Source organism: Hyla sarda, chromosome 4 (assembly GCF_029499605.1).
Source record: "Hyla sarda isolate aHylSar1 chromosome 4, aHylSar1.hap1, whole genome shotgun sequence".
NCBI classification, from domain to species: Eukaryota; Metazoa; Chordata; class Amphibia; order Anura; family Hylidae; genus Hyla; species Hyla sarda.
Genome location: NC_079192.1, coordinates 380,580,838 through 380,601,017, shown reverse-complemented (window position 1 = coordinate 380,601,017; position 20,180 = coordinate 380,580,838). Strand labels below are relative to the sequence as shown.

At 42.2% G+C, this 20,180-nt stretch overlaps 1 protein-coding gene across 6 annotated transcripts in view; it reads left to right on the top strand.

Annotated features, from left to right (window-relative positions):
- The window catches only part of TCOF1 (treacle ribosome biogenesis factor 1), a 129,204-nt gene extending 109,593 nt beyond the window's left edge, over positions 1-19,611 (top strand). For 5 of the 6 annotated variants that reach the window (XM_056516937.1, XM_056516936.1, XM_056516941.1 and 2 more), the window contains 3 exons: positions 7,272-7,387; positions 12,922-13,075; positions 19,084-19,611. In XM_056516937.1, the coding sequence (XP_056372912.1) occupies positions 7,272-7,387; positions 12,922-13,056 (251 nt within the window). In that variant the 3' untranslated portion in view covers positions 13,057-13,075; positions 19,084-19,611. The remainder of the gene's footprint in view (positions 1-7,271; positions 7,388-12,921; positions 13,076-19,083) is intronic. The other variant, XM_056516940.1, reaches the window with a different exon arrangement.
- The last annotated feature ends 569 nt before the right edge of the window (positions 19,612-20,180 follow it).

The following is a 20,180-nucleotide window of genomic DNA, read 5'->3' as shown; positions in this document are numbered from 1 at the left end:
TTTCTCCCGATTCAGAAAACACCCCATATGGGGGTGAGAAGTGCTCTGCTGGCGCACTACAGGTCTCGGAAGAGAAGGAGTCACATTTGGCTTTTTGAACGCAAATTTTGCTCTGGGGGCATGCCGCATTTAGGAAGCCCCTATGGTGCCAGGACAGCAAAAAAAAACCCACATGGCATACCATTTTGGAAACTAGACCCCTCGGGGAACGTAACAAGGGGTTAAGTGAACCTTTATACCCCACAGGTGTTTCACGACTTTTGCATATGTAAAAAAAAAATTTTTTTTTTACCTAAAATGCTTGTTTTCCCAAAAATTTTACATTTTTAAAAAGGGTAAAAGCAGAAAATACCCCCCAAAATTTGTAACACAATTTCTCCCGAGTACGGCGATACCCCATATGTGACCCTAAACTGTTGCCTTGAAATACGACAGGGCTCCAAAGTGAGAGCGCCATGCCCATTTGAGGCCTAAATTAGTGATTGCATAGGGGTGGACATAGGGGTATTCTACACCAGTGATTCCCAAACAGGGTGCCTCCAGCTGTTGCAAAACTCCCAGCATGCCTGGACAGTCAACGGCTGTCCGACAATACTGGGAGTTGTTTTGCAACAGCTGGAGGCTCCGTTCTGGAAACAGTGGCGTACCAGACGTTTTTCATTTTTATTGGGGAGGGGAGGGGGGCTGTGTAGGGGTATGTGTATATGTAGTGTTTTTTACTTTTTATTTTATTTTTTGTGTTAGGGTAGTGTAGTGTTTTTAGGGTACAGTCGCACGGGCGGGGGGTTCACAGTAGTTTCTCGCTGGCAATTTGAGCTGCAGCAGAAAGTTTGCGGCAGCTCAAATTTGCAGCCAGATACTTACTGTAATCCTCCGCCCATGTGAGTGTACCCTGTACGTTCACATTGGGGGGGGGGGGGGGGGGGGACATCCAGCTGTTGCATAACTACAACTCCCAGCATGCCCGTTGGCTGTCGGTGACTGCTGAGAGTTGCAGTTTTGCAACAACTGTAGGCACACTGGTTATGTATCACTGAGTTTGTGACCTAACTCAGTGTTTCACAACCAGTGTGCCTCCAGCTGTTGCAAAACTACAACTCCCAGCATGTACGGTGCATGGTGTACGGTGACTGCTGAGAGTTGTAGTTTGCAACAGCTGGAGGCACACCGGTCGTGAAACACTGAGTTAGGTAAAAAAAAAACTGAGTTTCACAACCAGTGTGCCTTCAGCTGTTGCAAAACTACAACTCTCAGCAGTCACCGACAGCCAACGGGCATGCTGGGAGTTGTAGTTATGCAACCAGCAGATGCACCACTACAACTCCCAGCATGCACTTTAGCTGTTTGTGCAAGCTGGGAGTTGTAGTTATACAACAGCTGAAGGTACACTTTTCCATAGAAAGAATGTGCCTCCAGCTGTTGCAAAACCATAAGTCCCAGCATGCCCATAAGGGAATGCTGGGAGTTGTGGTGGTCTGCCTCCTGCTGTTGCATAACTACAGCTCCCAGCATGCCCTTTTTGCATGCTGGGAGCTGTTGCTAAGCAACAGCAGGAGGCTGTCACTCACCTGCAACGATCCAGACGCTGCAGGTCAGTCCCTCGTCATCTCCGCCGCCGCAGCTGCTCCTGGGGCCCCGATCCCAACAGGGGCGCCGGGGATCGGGGTCCCCAGCACCCGGGGTGCACGTCCCGCACCCGCTCACGTCCTCCGGAAGAGGGGCGGAGCGGGTGCGGGAGTGACACCCGCAGCAGGCGCCCTGATTGGTCGGCCGGTAATCCGGCCGACGAATCAGGGCGATCGTGAGGTGGCACCAGTGCCACCTCACCCCTGCAGGCTCTGGCTGTTCGGGGCCGTCAGAGACGGCCCCGAACAGCCGGTAATTCCGGGTCATCGGGTCACTGGAGACCCGATTGACCCGGAATCGCCGCAGATCGCTGGACTGAATTGTCCAGCGATGTGCGGTGATCGCCGACATGGGGGGGCATAATGACCCCCCTGGGCGATATGCCGGGATGCCTGCTGAACGATTTCAGCAGGCATCCGGCTCCGGTCCCCAACCGGCTAGCGGTGGGGGCCGGAATTCCCACGGGCGTATGGATACGCCCTCGGTCCTTAAGGACTCGGGATGCAGGGCGTATCCATACGCCCTATGTCCTGAAGAGGTTAAACAAAAACCCCAACCCTCACAAAGGGGGTAGTTAAGGGTTAAATTAACTATCCTATATTTTAAGTGGACATATAAGTAACGTGACCAAGTATTATCAAAATATCTCCAGCCGTTTGGAAGTTATGCAGTGACACATATATCCCATAGACTTGTATGGGACTTTAAACATAAACCGCCCCCCCCCTGGCAAATGGGTGTCAGTAAGGGTTAAATTGCCTATCCTATGTTTGTTGTTGACATATAAGTAACGTGTGCCAAGTTTAATGTTAATATCTTTAACCGTTTGGGCGGGATGCTGGAACATACACACACACATACACATATACATACACACACACACACACACACACATACACATTGAGTTTTATATATATATAGATTCCCAAGCCAGCCGTACAGGCTCTATGTAGTCTAAAGGTCTTCCAATAGGAAGCAATAACCTGTGTTTACAATCATTACGGTCTCTGTACAGACCATAGCTTGTATCCATGAACACTACAAGCTCCGTGCAGTCTATATGGCCGACGACAGAGCAATAACTTATTCATGAGCCCTACAGGCTGTATGCAGGCCATATAGCGAACAGTGAGCAATAGCTACAAGCTTTACAGCCTCTACATAATCTATATGGCTGACAAAGCAATAGCTTGTATTCACTATAGGCTCCATAAAGACTGAGGGCCATTTATCAATGTTTTCTTATGTATTCCTTTTTTTTAGTAATTTTTTCCTTACTTTTTTTTTGCTTATGTGTGACTTATTTATCAACTGGTTTCAGCCTTTTGATAATTTTCTTTCACGTAAGCAATTTTTCCATTTTTACTTTGGTAGTAGCTTTTTCTGCTCCATGTTTGAGCTGGAGTAAATTCAGTCAATTTTTAACCCTGTTGCGACTTTTTTTTGCGCAGTTGCGACTGTCGCAGTTAATAAATTCCTGACTACCCGTACTCCATTTTAAAATTATTACTACGTAGTTAATTTTTGGAAAACTTGCTTTTCTCGCTTTCCAGTCAAAATGTCGCACGAAAAATCGCGTAGTCGCAGTTGCGACAATTATGGTAAAGAAAACCTGACTAAACCCGTTGATAAATGTCCATATATATGGTTAATAATGGGGAGCAATAGCTTATATTCACAAGTACTACCAGCTCTAGGCAGGTCATACCCAATAACTGTTCCTCTGTACTGCGGAAGTGACTTCACACAGCGTAGCACCAAGCACAAGCTTCCATGACCCTGAATGCAGTGGAAAGAGATTCTAATGCTGGATCCACCAACAGAAACCTAGTCACAGAGTAGAACATAATGCAACAACCCAACCCAAGATAAGGCCACATAGGGGACGTGGGACAAGGGATGCAGAAGCCTCCAGAGCACAGCATTCCCAAGGGTTGAAACACATCTGCTGCCAGGACCCGCATACGGTGGAATATACCAGATAATAGGGATGTAAGAAAAAATCGATTCTCGCGATAATCGCGATTTTTCATTTGCCGATACAGAATCGATTCAAAATATTTTTGAATCGATTCTTTTAGGGATGTGGAATTTTTAATAAAACGCACTTTTCTTACCTGCCAACGAGCCCGCGGAGCTCCGGTACAGTCCGGTACAGGTGTTCGGTCCCCGGGCTGTATTCTTCTTACTTCCTGTTAGTCCGGCACGTCACATGGAGCTTCAGCCTATCACTGGCCGCAGCGATGTCCCGCCTCCGCTGGTGATAGGCTGAAGCTCCATGTGACGTGCCGGACTAACAGGAAGTAAGAAGAATACAGCCCGGGGACCGGACACCTGTACCGGAGCTCCGCGGGCTCGTTGGCAGGTAAGATAAAGTGCGTTTTATTTTATTTTGCAGCCCGGACGGGATAACATAAAAAAAAGTGAGCACCGGAGTACTAGATCGCCGCTGTCAAAGCTGACAGCGGCGTCTATTGGGATCTATGAATGCTCCCAGGTGGGCGATATATCGCGATGTATCGTCACCTAGACGGTATCGCGATATATCGCGATATATCGAATCGCCGCACTGGTATCGCGATTCGAATCGAATCGCCAAATTCTTGGCGATTCACACCCCTACCAGATAATGCAATATTTTATATATACCGCCAACATATGTAATGCCTCCCATTTTTAATTAATACAGTGGTCCCTCAACATACGATGGTAATCCGTGCAATGTTAAATATAGGACGTTGTACTCTCCTGTCACCGCTGCCCTGGATGTCACCGTCCATCGCTGCCGCCGCGTCCCTGGGGTGTCCCCGCCGCTCCGGAACGTCTCTGTTGCCTGGGATCGTCGTTCCTCATCACCGCCATCACGTCACTACGCACGCCACTCCAATTGGATGACTGTACGGCGTGCGCGGCGATGCAGGGGATCCCGAGGAGTACGCTACGGAGCCCCGGGGACAGGTAAGTGATCGTCAGTGGACCACACGGGGCACCGTAAACGGCTATCCGGCAGCAGCTGAAGCAGTCTGCGCTGCCGGATAGCCGTTTATGCGATGGCCCCGACATACAAAAGCATCGTATGTTGTGAGAGGCCATCGCATATTGAAATTATCGTATGTCAGGACCATCGTAGGTCGGGGGGGTCACTGTACTTTATTAGAAAGATTTTCCAGGCAGTAAGTTGGGGAGCTGCCTAACCACCAGAAATGGGGATCATGGTAAATGTGTATAGCTTTGTGATAATTCAGTGTGGTGTCTCTCACCTTGGGTTGGTGTGAAGAATTTTGGCTGGGATTCTGCTGTGGATCTGCACAAAGGTTAACACTAGAGCAAACTTACAGTAAATTCGACCAAACCCGACTGCTCCACCATTGATTGCTCTGATTAGATTAGTCCTGCCTTCAAAGTCATCCGTGTGCCTGGAAAAAGATGGATACAGTCCTAGGAGATCTGACACTTTACCTGCCACAAGAGCACTTTGAAATATTCGGTAATTTATACAGACTAAAGCAATCCACAACCAAGCAGTCAGGTTCAGATTTGGCCTCATTTACTGTAAGTTCGCTCAACTTTAGTTAAAGGGGTACTCCTGTGGAAAACTTTTTTTTTAAATCAACTGGTGCCAGAAAGTTACAGATTTGTAAATTACTTCTATTAAAAAAATCTTAATCCTTCCAGTACTTTTTAGGGGCTCTCTGCTGACATCTGTCCATTTTAGGAACTGTCCAGTGCAGGAAAAAATCCCCATAGCAAACATATGCTGCTCTGGACAGTTCCTAAAATGGACAGCAGAGGTCAGCAGAGCGCACTGTGGTCATGACATCAGAGAAATCTAAAAATAAAAACATTTCCTCTGTAGTATATAGCCCCTAAAAAGTACTGGAAGGGTAAATATTTTTTAATAGAAGGAATTTACAAATCTGTTTAACTTTCTGGCACCAGTTCATTTAAAAAAAAGTTTTTCACGGGAGTACCCCTTTAACACCATAGTTGTCGCATGGAGCTAATGCTTAGCTTTTTATGTGGAATCTGCAGCAAATTAATAGCATGCTGCTTACTTTTGCACTTAATGTTCTGAAAGCTGGGGCAGTGGAGTACCCCTTTTAGTTCCGAACACTGAATGTTGGCTGCGGGGTCGTGACGTCATGGCCATGCTCCCTCAGTGCAAGTCTATGGTAGGGGGCGTACGCCCCCTCCCATAGACTTGCATTGAGGGGGCGTGACCATGACCTCACGACCCCACACCCAGCGTTTGTAACTAAATCTTCCGAATGCTGTGGCAGTGGAGTACCCCTTTAAGATTTATTTATATTTTTTTATTTTTGCACAGCATTAGCAGTATTCTGTGTGGGTATTTTCTGTTGCATGTGAAAAAGGTTGCGGGATTGCCATGGAGAATTGTTATGCAATTTGGCCTAATCCAAAAACTGTTAAATCTGACACCTATTACTGTGGCCTAAAGTGAAAGCTGGATTCTCTATAGCAGTCAGTCAGGTTTTACCTTCTCCTTTTTCACAGCAGCTATCTCATGCTTAGGAGAAATTCTTCCATATTTCATTTACATTAGTTTGTCAAATTAGTTGTCTGCCTTGGACCGTCCCCTGAAGATAAGCTGATCACTGCGAGATCCAACAGCAGAACACCACGTGGTCAGCGTAGTCCATAGGGTATCAGTGTTCAAAATACTTGCAGCACCCCCCACAGGTAAAATGGAGCATATCAATTTTCACACTGTAATCAATAGGCAAAAGATGTACTGCAGTGTTTTGCAATCTGTGACTAGTGATGAGCATCAGGGGCCATATTGGAACTCGCGATATTTCGTCCTATGTTCTCCATGTTTGTTGCTTTTTTTTTTTCCAAATGAAAATTCGTAATGTAATTGGCATAGTGTGCATGTGCGATTATATCTTTCACTTAAAAGAAAGGAGGGATCAGTATCCCCTGGAAGTGCCGATATTTCCATATTCGCATATACAGAATATTCTCGTTACAACTGACCCACGCAGTAAATAATATTGGAGCCTTCTTTGGACCACAAGCTAGAAGCAGGGAGGGTATGATCACTTTTTTTTTTTTTTTTTTTTACACTTTTACACAGTACACATCATTGTTGTGATGTGTACTGTGAATAAAAAAACGAATATTCGTCATTACGAACATATAGTGCTATATTCTTAATATTCGCGAAATTGCGAAGTGCTGATATTCGCGGTAAAAATTTGCTTTTCGAATATTCACTCTCAACTAGAGATGAGCAAACTTAGAGTAAATTCAATTTGTTACGAACTTCTCGGCTCGGTGGTTGCTGACTTCAGGAAAGAGTCTCCTAGGACTGTATCCATCTTTTTCCAGTCCACCGGAGCACCTGAAAGCTGAACTCAATTATGCAGGCTAAAGTCAGCAACCACCGAGCCGAGAAGTTTGTGACGAATCGAATTTACTGTATGTTCACTCATCTCTACTCTCAACACTATCTGACTCTCCAGCTGTTGCAAAACTACAACTTCCAGCATGATGGGAGTTATAGTTTTGTAACAGCTGGAGAGCTGCAGATTGAAAAACAAGTTGTTAATACATAGTTTTATTTGTATAGACCAGGCGAAATGAAACCAGTGAGGTTACAATATATCTTATTGTCCCTACAGAAAAGGAAGACAAAGAAAAGAAAAAGAAAAGCAAGAAGCTCTCACAAAGTCTGGTCACTCCGGTTGCAGAGTCAACAGATTCTGGAGTCAGTCTTCAGTCAAAACCCAAGAAAAAGGCAAGTATGTGCTATACATGTGAATATATAGTAACCTGGGTGGTTGGGTTAGAATGAGGTAAGTACTGGAGTTCCATTAAAGAAGTCCAGTGGTAAAAAATGTATCCCCTATTTGCAGTATAGGGAATAAATGTGTGATTGCAGGGGGGGTCCAACCACTGCCACCCAGCACCCCCCCCCCACCCTGCGATCTCCAGTACGGTGCCCTGGACATGCTAGAGCGCTTTATGTACCCAGCAGGTCAGTGTTCGGTGTCTCCGTCTCTCCTATAGAGATAAAGGGGCCTGTTTGACATTTTGCACACATGTCAGCTTGTACACACACAGGAGCTCAGCCAGGGCAGAGTAAGGGCCCCATATGGGTGATTGTAGAGGGTCCCAGCTGTCGGACTCCCTGCGATCATCTTAAACTAAAATAGGACCTGTGCACCAAACATATTGGGTGTCATTACAGTTTCTTTAGCAACCTGACCATCCAGTATGGAGTTGCGTGGACCATTTAGGTGGGAGTAACCTCGATGGGACACTTTAATCCCACAGAAATCAACATGTTCATCTCCCCTTAGTTCAGAAGTATTGGTTACCTGAGAAGCTTTAATCTGACCATGTATTTTGAGATTTCCTGCTATTTGAAGGGTAAAATGATTGTGGAAGATTTCAGAACAATCCAACAAACAGCTGATATAGTGAGGGTACGTATGCCTTCATAATGCAGGTAAAATTAGAGCAAAAAAAATAGCTTAAAACGTTCTAAAATCCAAATCAGTCTATGAACTGAATTAAATAGTAAAGTTGAAGAATCAACTGTGAACCAGTCCTCAGGGTATATTGGATGTAAATAGAAAAAAGGGAGAAAGAGATGGAAAAAGGAGTGATCCTGATATAAATAAATATATGTTCACAAATATATTAATCACTGATAATCGCTGTCCCTGCAGGGCCCTAGCATGGGACATAGAAGTCAGCGACAATAAAAATAAAAATTCTATTAAAAATTAATAAAATTACATTAATAAAAATGAGAAAACTTGCATCTAAATGGGTGATGTATCGAATAGTCAATATTGCGCTATAAAAATAGCAGAGTTCTGTATTTATTCAATAGCTGGAAAGTTCCGAATTCAAAATGTAACAGTCTTTGTAATTCCAATAGCTAGGTAGTAAGAGTTCAGCAGAGTTCCGATGTACCAATCTTACAAATAGTCATTGGTGGTACAATGTAGCAAGTTATTACTTCAAGTTATTACTTCAGATCACTTAGTATACTGAATGGATACGAGGTCTGATGCACAGCACCACTCACCGCTCCTGACGCCGTCTATGGTAACTGGCTGGACGGGCTGGTGTGGAGTTGTCAACCTCCGGCGATGTCCGATGTCTGTGCGGATCTCCTTCTCCTTTGGTCCTCGGCTGGCACGGATGGCACCGGCCTTTCAGGTATGCCGTGGATCGTGAGTTGGTCCGGGGAGACAGCAGTGGTGGCAGAAAATGGAAATGCAGCAGCAGCAGCAGTGGCGATGTAGTGGCAGCGGTGAGGGTAGGTGCGGCGTGCCTCGTGTGAACTGAGCGCTGTGCGCGCGTAGTGCAGAGTGGTCCCGAAACTAGGGACTTCCAGCTGTTGCAGGGAGATTGTTCAATAGCGCTATATTGAAGATGGATTCAGATGAATTAAGGTATATGCAAGTCTATGGCTAGATTCTAGACGCGTTTCAATGCCTCGGGCATTTTCCTCAGTAGAAATATAGTTGAATGTCATATGTCTAATGCGGTTATATATAGTGTTGGTGCCTGGAAAACCTGGGGGTTTCAGGATATATGCAAAACAAGGTACTGGATCATCTCATGAAGGAAAGAAAAATAGGAAGAAATAGGGAAAGATATAGAAAGTGTGTAGTTAATATTGAATTGGAAGCTATATGATCACCTCTATTGATTATGCAGAAGGGTAGAATAACGGTGTATGAAGTTAGATCTCTATTATATATGAAATGTGTATATATAGACATGCACATGCACGGAAATATATAAATATGTATAGTATAAAAAGTATAAATAAGATTGATAAACATAAAAGGAAACCACACTGGTATATTAGTAAAAATAAAAATAAGAATAAAAATAAAAGTAAAATATAAAAATAAAGATAAAAAATTAAAAGAATGAAAATAAAAATAAAATTTTTTGGAAAAATAATCGTTTTGAATTTTAAAGAAATCCAGTTGGCCAATAGAAATATAAGAATATAAATGCATATGTAAAAGAATATGTATATAAAAAAAAAAAAATATATATATATATATATATATATATATATATAATATATATATATATATATATATAATATATATATAAAATATACATAAATTTACAGTCTATGAACTGGCCATAATGATATACAGTGGTCCCTCAAGTTACAATATACATTGGTTCCAGGACAACCATTGTAAGTTGAAATCGTATGTTGAGACCATAACTCTATGGAAACCTGGTAATTGGTTCTGAAGCCCCAAAATGTTATTAAAAAAAAATAGGAAAAAGTGAGGATTAAAGAAAAATAAGTAGATAACAAATATAGATAAAGCAAATCCTTCCATATAAAAGTAAGAAAGATCTGCTGGGAGCTGTAATCACTGTCTATATAGAGGACAGGAGCTTCTTCAGGGTCCTGTACAGTACAGTGTCCTAAAGTAAAATGGAGCCGCCCTCTCCTGGTGTCCAAAGGAGCATCTAACCCTGGCACAGGTAAAGAGTACAGAACATGTAGTACCTCCCTGTACTGTAGGAGGCACTACCAGACAGTAACACAGGTGTTTTGCTAGTGAATGCCCATTCTGATTGGTCGGTTCTTCCAGCCATTGACACATTTCGCAGATCTGAACTGTCTGTAACATTGTATGTTGAGTCTGGTTTCAAGTTACAATGGTCCAGAAAAGACCATTGTATGTTGAAACTATTGTATGTTGAGGCCATTGTAAGTTGAGGGATCACTGTATATAGGCTAACTTTTATAGTGCAGTGGTGGGTCAACTGTACCATGTGCCCCAGGCTATTTACAAAATTGGAATGCTCCGCCCACCCGAATACACTCCATATGTATAGCTCAAACAAGGAGAGATATGCTGAAGACTTTCTGCTGCAGGTTTTTATGCAGAAAATCTGAAGTGTTAAACAGTACCAGCAAAGCGTTATGTAGTGTGATAGTAGTGTACTGTGAAGATCATCAGTTTAGTGTAGTGCTGGCCTGTTCAGGACACTTTTCACCAACACTAGGTCATGGTGTAGCAGAGAGGAGTATGTTCTGTGCTATAATTGGCCAGAGACGTAAGGGAAAGAAAGAAAGAAAGAAAACCTCTGTGTACTACTAGTAAACGCCCAGCTCTGTACTTGCCATTTGAAATGTAGATAATAAGAAATAGCTGTGCACCATAAAGGGGCTAAATAAACAGCAGTGAGAACACTGAAATGAACTTGTCACCGCTCTGACGGTTAATGTGACAACCTAGTTAAATGTTCAGCCTATTGCCCTGTAGTGTTGATCCAAAAGAAGTAGAAACATCCCACGAGATAGAAGCCAATTTTCCTTAATTTAGGGGTAAAAATGGTTTCCTTACTTCAAGTCTGGTGATTAAAATAAACTCCTGAATCAGTCCTGGGTATGAATAGATATTGGAGGGGGGGTGGGATCTATGGTTTTCCCCTTGACATATGTAAACATAGATATTAGGTTGCCCCCCCAAGCTGTTTATATTTTCTAAACTAAATAATTTATTCTGGGCACTGTAGTCCTCCCATTTAGTTTATTACTCTGCTTGCCTGCACACATCTGTCATGGCAATATGGACCTTTTGAATGACTTTGAGGATTGCATCCACCGAGCAAAATGTACATTAGACAGCATTGTCAATAAGGGAGCACATTGTTACTATTAGAGATTCTGACAGTAAATGCTATTGGCTCTCCACTAAGCTTCCTCAATCTAAAGTCTCTTTAAGAGGTTATCCGGCGGATGGGTTTAGAACTTTGCCTTCTTAACAGCATATAAAAAAACTAAAAACTTGCCTCTAGTGGTGCTTCTGGTGTCCCACTCTGGTCCCTGGCTTCGATCCTCTTTCTGTCAGAAATTGTGATGTCAGGGCCCAGAGTTTTATTTTTATATGTTGTTAAGTAAGCAGAGACACCTGTTTATTATTCTATAATACAGACTGTAGAATGGAAAACTAAAGTCTTGCCATTTTTATTCTAGCTGCTTTACAAAATATGCTTAGAGCTCAGCCTACCCCCTCAATCCACAATGACCTCTCTACAGGTCACAGAGCATGCTTACAAAACTCTCTCACTTAATGTGGTCAGCTGCCTATACTTATCTTTCAATACTGTTAAAAAACACTCAGACAAGATGGCTGACTGTTCCGAACGCTGGAAGCTCGTGACATCATGGCGCCGCCCCCTCAATGAAAGTCTATGGTAGGGGGCGGTCCACGCCCCCTCCCATAGACTTGCATTGAGGGGGCGGGCCATGACTTCACAAGCTGCCGCCCCCAGCGTTCGGAACAGTTTTTCAAATACTGAGCAGCAGAGTACCCTTTTTAATAATGTACTGAAAATTTAAATTAAAAAAAATACATCTTTTGGGGGGGGGGGGGAAGTATCAATATCTGGCTTTAGTGCAGATTTTATTATTGGTTTTGTCTTTCCTGTTGAAGTTATTATAGAATATCCACAATAACCTTCCACAATGTAGTTTTGAGTTCTGTAAAATCTCTTCTTCTGCATGGTCTGCATTAATGGTGGTACTCCACTGCATGGTCTGCATTAATGGTGGTACTCCACTGCATGGTCTGCATTAATGGTGGTACTCCACTGCATGGTCTGCATTAATGGTGGTACTCCACTGCATGGTCTGCATTAATGGTGGTACTCCACTGCATGGTCTGCATTAATGGTGGTACTCCACTGCATGGTCTGCATTAATGGTGGTACTCCACTGCATGGTCTGCATTAATGGTGGTACTCCACTGCATGGTCTGCATTAATGGTGGTACTCCACTGCATGGTCTGCATTAATGGTGGTACTCCACTGCATGGTCTGCATTAATGGTGGTACTCCACTGCATGGTTTGCATGTGTGGTACTAATCTACTGCTCTGCTTCGTCTGCGTGTTTGGGTCTTATCCTCTGCATGATCTGCCTGTGTGCCATCTGCTGTATAGTACTCATCCACTGCATGATACTGAAAAAACTGCATCAAAGGTCCCTGTTAGGGTAGGAAAACACATTGCAGATTTGGTGCAGATTTTCTGTAGCCGAAGGCAGAAGTGGATCCAGCTGGAAGGGGGAAGTAGAACACCTTCTCTAATATTTCCCCTAAAAGTTGGATCCTCTTATGCCATTGGCTCATTTTCTGCAACAGAAATTCTGCAGCATGTCTAAAACGTCTGTTCCTTCCATTACAAAGAACCAGTTGACGAGGTTTTAGTAAGTGTATTTCTCTTGAAATATCATTGCTAGGACATGTTTGTTTGTTTTTTTCTATAGAACTCTGCATTGTGCCGCTTCTCTGTTAAGAATAGACAGAAAGCTGGAGTGAATCTGTTAATAAAATCTAACTTTATAAAGCAATGGCTTTTTTTTCTACAGAAGAAGGTAAAAGTTGACAAAAAGACTGTCTGAAGTTCTCATATAAACTGAGGTAAGTACTGACTTTAATATATTGGCCCTGATTTACTACTGTAAACCCGACCTGTTTTGTTGTGTTGTGCGCCAGATTCTATTTGTGCCAGAAAACCAGAAAAAGGGGTGTGGTTGCCGGGAAAAGTGGGCGTGGACCTGACTTTCTCAAAAAAAAAAAAAAAACATATTTACTAAGGTTTCTACAGAAAATATACTGGATTTAAGCTGAGGAAAACCAGACAGATCAGAGCATGTGTTTAAAAAAAAAAAAAAAAAAAAGGCAAAATGTAGGGAAACCTTGGTAAATACCGTGGAAAATTTATTGTAGGGAATTAAAACCCACAAAGAAAAATAGACTCCACTCTTAGTAAATAAGGGCCATTGTGTTTTCAGTGCTACAGAAAAGGTAAAAAGGTGTAAGTTTTGGTTTACAATATTGGTGAGCAGCTATGGGCATCCATGCACTATAGAGACAAGAGTATTGGGACCCACCCTATATGACTGGGGGTAGTTTATAAATAAGGGCTCATTCACAGAGCAGAATCTGACAAAAAAAAAATTTGCTCAGACATTTTGTTGCTGCAGTCTCCCATTGTTTTCAATGTTCTTCTGCACCATACACAAGGCAGTATTTCCGTGGCTGAATCCTTTCACAAATACATTTGCCATTGGTAAAGACGGCACATTTCTGAGCAGTCCTAGAGCCAGCTTGTTCCTGCCCATGGAATGTCAGACAGGGATATCGGCCGTGTAAAAGGGCCTGAAGTGATACTTACCCTGATCCTGTTCTCACACTCCTTGTTGTTACTCATCTGTGCTACTTCCTTGTTCCGGTGACATGTAGACCCCACAGGCACTTTCCCACTAAGTCAATCATTAACTGGGGCAGGACACCACTGTGGCTGGGAATGGAAGCTGCTGGGGAACGGAGTAGGTGTGGAGTGTAGAACACTACTTTTTATATATAATATAAAATCACTGAAGTCCAGCATGGTACTATAAGGCGAAGTTTCTACTTGTTCTATTTTTCTTTTCTTTTTTTCGGAAAAACTCCAATTCTGCAGCATGGCGTTTTTTCGGCCAAAAAAACGCTGCGGCCATATGTTAGTTTTAAATCAATGAGGAATCGCAAAATTCTTTTTCCACTTGGCGTTTTTCAGTTTGGCGTTTTTTTTTTTATCCTTTTGGCGTCTTTTCACTCTTTTTTGGGCATTTTTCAGCTCTTGGCGGTTTTGCAAAATCTCAGCTTGTTGAGCCACTGGGGTTTTTTTTCCCCTGAAATCGTGGCTTTTTTCTCCCATAGAAGTCTAGCCAAGAAAAACACCATGTGGGTTTTAACGTTTTTCAAGGCGGTTTTTATATATTTTTTTTTTACTTTAGCGATCCAAAAAAGTGATGGTGATGCCTTTTTTAATAAAATTTCGTAGGGTACCATTAAAAAAATAACAAAAAGATACAGTAGTGATGGAAAAAATTGTATAACTAAATGTATCTTTTTTATTTTTTTATAACAAAATTTTTACTTTTTAAACAGGGATCAATTTATGTGGGCGTGCAGGGCACTAAAAATATAGCCAACAATAATAAAAATTTAGTGTGTATGTGTTTTTCACTTTTTATTCTTTATTTTTAAGGTGGTACTACTACTCCCAGCATGGAACACACACTGTTTGATGATGGGAGTAGTAGATCCTGTACTAATTGACAGATCGCCCCGAGTTCCGTTGCAATCCTCCTGTATAATGTATAGATGCGGCCGGCCGCTCTTCTATGGTCCCCTGCACTGACGTATATATACACACATTCATATTTCCTGCAGAGTTGTGATTGGCCAGATGGTTCCAGCCAATCACAACTCTCTGTGGGAAATATGAAGACTTGTATATATACGGCCGTGCAGGGGACCATAGAAGAGCGGCTGCATCAATAGATTATACAGGAGGATCACAGCGGGTGTCAGTACTGACACCCGGGGCGATATGTCTATTAGTACAGATACTACTACTCCCATCATGGAACAGTTTGTTCCATGCTGGGAGTAGTAGTAGTACCTATAAAATATCAAAAAAGAGAAAAAAAAGTGAAACCCACACGCATGTTATTAGAAATTGAAATGTTGTTATGAAAAATTAAAATTTTGTGAAAAAATTTTCCAGCACTATTGCATCCTCCTTTTTTTTTTTTTTTTTTTTTTTTTTTTTTTTTTTTTTTTTTTTTTTGTACCCAACAAAATTTGGGTACCAAGAAAAAGCGCCAAAGGGGCCAAACATTTTCACACAAATGAAAAAACGCCAAACGCAGGAAATTGCACTGGCTTTTTTTTTTTTTTTTTCATTCAAACCAAAAAAACGCAGGACAAAAAACAAAGTAGAAACTTAGCCTAATATGACACCACTTTCTACCATCATCTGAGTGGTATTATTGAGAAGTATTAGGAATCACAGCAGCTCGATCATAAAGTTTAAGCCATGTAAAGTTAGAGAGGTCACTTATAGTGCATAAATGTCCTGCGGAAGGGTTGTATTTTAAATAAAGAACATAGAGTACGTGCCCCTAAACTCAGGCACCGCAATATTCACAGGTGGACGGGTAGGAAATGTTTAAAGCTGGATAATTCAGGTAACGCCAGTAAAAAGACTCCTAGGTGTGTTCAACATTCATCCCACAGTAAAGGCGGTGTAACAGCAAATCATATAGACAATAGATATAGATGGAGCACTCACCGCTTTGAGTCTTCTGAATCCATGCTGGAGGCCAGAACATGTGGCAGACCACACTTTCTGCTCTTTCCTGATCTCCCTGCTATGCCTTTTATACTAGATGTATAATTCACAAAAAGGATTCAGACTTGAAGCGGTGAGTGCTCAATTTATATCTATTGCCTATGGAGGAGATTTATCAAAAGAGGAAAAGTTGCTGAGTTGCCCATAGCAATGAATCAGATCTCTTATTTTTAGAGGCTTATTCAAAAATTAAAGAAAAGATCTGATTGGTTGCTATGGGCAACTAAGGGACTTTTCCTCTGGACAGATTTTAATAAATCTCCCCCTATATGATTTACTTTATAGAGAAAAGATGCCCAGTCTGTCTTTTATTTAAAAAAAAAAAAAAAAAAAGCCTTTTACTCCTCCCCGATGCCTCCAGTTTTGGTGTGAAGGCCTCCTTTCCGTTTCCTGGGTTGGCCAATGTGTCACTGTGCTGCTCAGCATATTTGGCCACTCTGCTGTCTCATTTTAGCAAGTGTTTAGCTGGGTGGCAATGTGATGTATTGATCACCAGTTGATCAATTATTCACATTCACGGACAGGAAACCCAGGCCAGCATTTCACTGAGCTGCTCGTTGACCCATTAAGCCCTGGCATCAGTAAGATGATGGCACAGGGTAGCTTAGTATTAGTGGCCATACTGAAGGAATCAGGGGAGCCCTGGAGATAGGTAATGGTTTGTTTCTTTTCGAAGAGACAGACTGGGCATCTTTATAAAAAAAAATCATTCTGGCACAGTGCCAAACCTCATCTGCTATTGGCACTAGTACTGTGCTTCATGGTATGGGTTTCCATGGCCGAGCAGCTGAATGTACAAGCCTTACATCACCAAGCACAATGCTAAGTGTCAGATGGGCCCCTTGTGACGTCACAGCCCGCCCCCTCAATACAAGTCTATGGGAGGAGGCGTGGCGGTCGTCACGTCCCCTGCCATAGACTTGCATTAAGAGGGCAGGCGGTGATGTCACGAGGGGCGGAGCAATGACGTCACACTGCTCCATCCCCTGTATCTCCTGTCATTACGCACAGCGAACTCGCTCTGTGCAGTAATGATAGCGGGGTGCCGCAGCGGCGATCCCCGGAGTCCCCAGCAGCAGGACCGCGGCGATCTGACATCCCCTATCCTTTGGATAGGGGAGAAGATGTCTAGGGGCGTAGTACCCCTATAATGTTTCAGCATACCAAGACATTATGGATAATTGTATGCTACCAACTTTGTAGGAACAGTTTGACCTATTTTTGTTCCATCATGACCGCATGCACAAAGCAAGGTCCATAGAAGCATGGTTGGGAGCCCTGATGCCTGCCGCATTACTATGTAGAGGGTCAGCAGACCCTGACAGTCGTGTAGCTGTCCGGGGCTTATTTTAGGCTTCGGCCTTGTGCTCATTCTGTGGATTGGTTAAGGTGCAGAAAATCTATTCACAATCATATTGTGCTAAAATTGCAGAATATCATGCAGTGGGGAAAACTGCACATTTTGATGGTGTGAACTGTCATATATAATTTTTTTTTATACTTCTTTGATTTACCTTTTGGATTTTAATAATAACATAGTAATTGGTGAAATCTATGGCACGATCTTTGTGTAACAAGTACGGGCATGCTCACATGGCGTTTAAGTATTGGGGCCACAAACTTAAATTTTATAGGTTGTTGCCCTGTTTAGTGGTGGTATAGTCATGTCCTCAAAGAACCTCTTAGGCTAAGTTTGTACTTGTTTTTTTGTCCTGTGTTTTTTCAAACACAAGAAGAAACTCCTTAAAAAACGCCAGTGCAATTTCCTCAGTCTGGCGTTTTTTCTGGCTTTTTTTTATTTGTGTGGAAGTTGCATTTTTGCCCCCCTTTTTTTTTTTTTTTTTTTTAGTACTCAAAATTTGTTTGGTACCAAAAAAAAAAGATGCAGTAGTGATATAAAAAATATAAAATTTGTTAAATACATTTTTCTCCAACTAAATAAATTTTTTTTTTAATAAAGTGTGGTTCACTTTTTTTCTCCTTTTTGACACTTTTTAGGTAGTACTACTACACCCAGCATGGAACAGATGGGAGTAGTAGTAACTGTACTAATAGACATATCGCCCGATGTGATCGTCTTGTCTATAGCAGAGATGTGGAGCGGCTCTATACAGCGCTCAAATCTCTACTCTGTACTCCGGCCAGTGATATGATAACTCATTCATATTCATTCATATTTTCCGCACAGAGTGGTGATTGCCGGATGGTTACAGCCAATCACAGCTCTCAGAGGGAAATATGAATGAGTGATGTTCTATTCACATCACTGGCCGGAGTACAGAGCAGGCATTCGAGTGCTGTATAGAGCCGCTCCATAGAGTGGGTGTCAGGAGTGATACCTGCTGTGATCTGTTCTTACCTGCAGGTACTACTACTCCCAACACGGAGCGCACACTGCTCCATGTTGGGCGCTGTAGTACCTGCAGTTAAGGAAAGAACACAGCGAATGCCACTCCAGGAGGTATAATGTAATAGATGTGGCGGCCGCTCTTCTATGGTCCCTGCATTGATGTGTATATATATACACCTATCCATATTTCCCACAGAGAGTTGTGATTGGCTGGAACCATCTGGCCAATCACAGCTCTACAGGAAATATGAATAGGTGTATATATAGGTCAGTGCAGGGGACCATAGAAGAGCGGCCGGCCGCATCTATACGTTATACAGGAGGATCACAGCGGGTGTCAGAAGGGAACCCTGGGCGATCTGTCAATTAGTACATGTACTACTACTCCCATCATGGGACAGAGTGTTCCATGCTGGGAGTAGTAGTAATACCTAAAAAATAAAATAAAGAAAAAGTGAAAAACACACACACTACATTTTTATTATTGCCGGCTAAATTTTTAGTGCCCTGCCCGCACACACAAATTGATCCCTGTTTAATTAATAAAAATGTTGTTGTTAAAGATAAATTTAATTAAATACAACCTTTTCCATAACTACCGTATCTTTTTTTTTTTTTTTTTTCTTTAATGGTACCCTATGAAATGTTATTAAAATTGGGATCTCCATTACTTTTTTGGCTCAACATGCTACGATTTGGCAAAACCGCCAATGAACTGAAAAACGTCGAGTGGAAAAAGAACTTGGCGATTTCTCATTGATTTTTCTTGACATTATAAAAAAAAAAGTAGAATCTTAGCCTGAGGGTGTACTGAAAAGTCCTCTAATACATACATGTACTGTTATGTCTTCATGGGATAGAAATATCTAATTCTCTTTTTTTCATCTCTTTCAGAACATTATTTGACGAAAGGACTTACAAGCCATTATGTTTTATATGTATATTTTGTCTACATCCTCATGTTAGGGTAACAAGAAGAAAAGCTTATTTTATTATTTTTTTATACCTTTTATGTAAGGTATGATGTATTGCCCTGGTTTCTACAGAGAAGTTAATGCCCGTACAGGTCAGGGCTGTCATGGACATAGAACTTTACAGGCTGTGACGTGACCTGTATCCTGATGCCCATATTTATGAAACTGATCAATGACAATGATGCTGGGAAGTAGTTCTCCTGCATGATGTGAACTGAACATATATATTTTTTTTTTTTTTTGTGAATTTTTGTAAAATATTTTTATACTTTTAAGAGGCTTTATATTAGTGAATTAACAGTGATTTTTATTTTATTTCTGTTTGTGCTTGGAACCTGTGGTTTATTGATAATGGTCATGCCATGGCCAGCTTGGCCCCTAGTTTGTACTGATTATGGTTCCAATAGAAGTGAAATAAAAGTGGGTATCTTATTGTGTTGTATGGCTTCCTAACAGTCAACTTTTTTTTTTCTTTCTGTTTGTTCAGTGGAGAATTTTGATGAGCAGGGGATTGGATCTCTGTATCAGATAGAAGTGAATCAATACATTTTCTGGCTTTAGACACCACTACAGCAGCTTACTGTGTTAAAGGGGTATTCCACCCTTAGACATCTTATTCCCTAGCCAAAGGATAGGGGATAAGATGTATGATCGTGGGGGTCCGGCCGCTGGGACCCCTCTGCGATCTCTGTGCAGCACCCACATTCTGTGCTGGGAACAGAGGGGGTGTGACGACATGTCTCTGTCTCGGGACCCCCGCAATCAAACATTTTACCACCTATCCAAAGGATAGGGGATAAGATGTCTAATGCCGCAGTCACATGGCAACATTTCTGAACTGAATTCTGCATGAAAAGTCTGCATAGATTTATAGCCAATAGGCTTCAATGGGATTCCACTTTCCTATTTACACAGCAGAAATTCCATTGAAGTGAATTGGCTAGAAATTCAGGCAGAATTTTCATGCAGAATTCAGTGCAGAAATTCTGCCATATGAACCTGGCCTAAGGGTGGAAT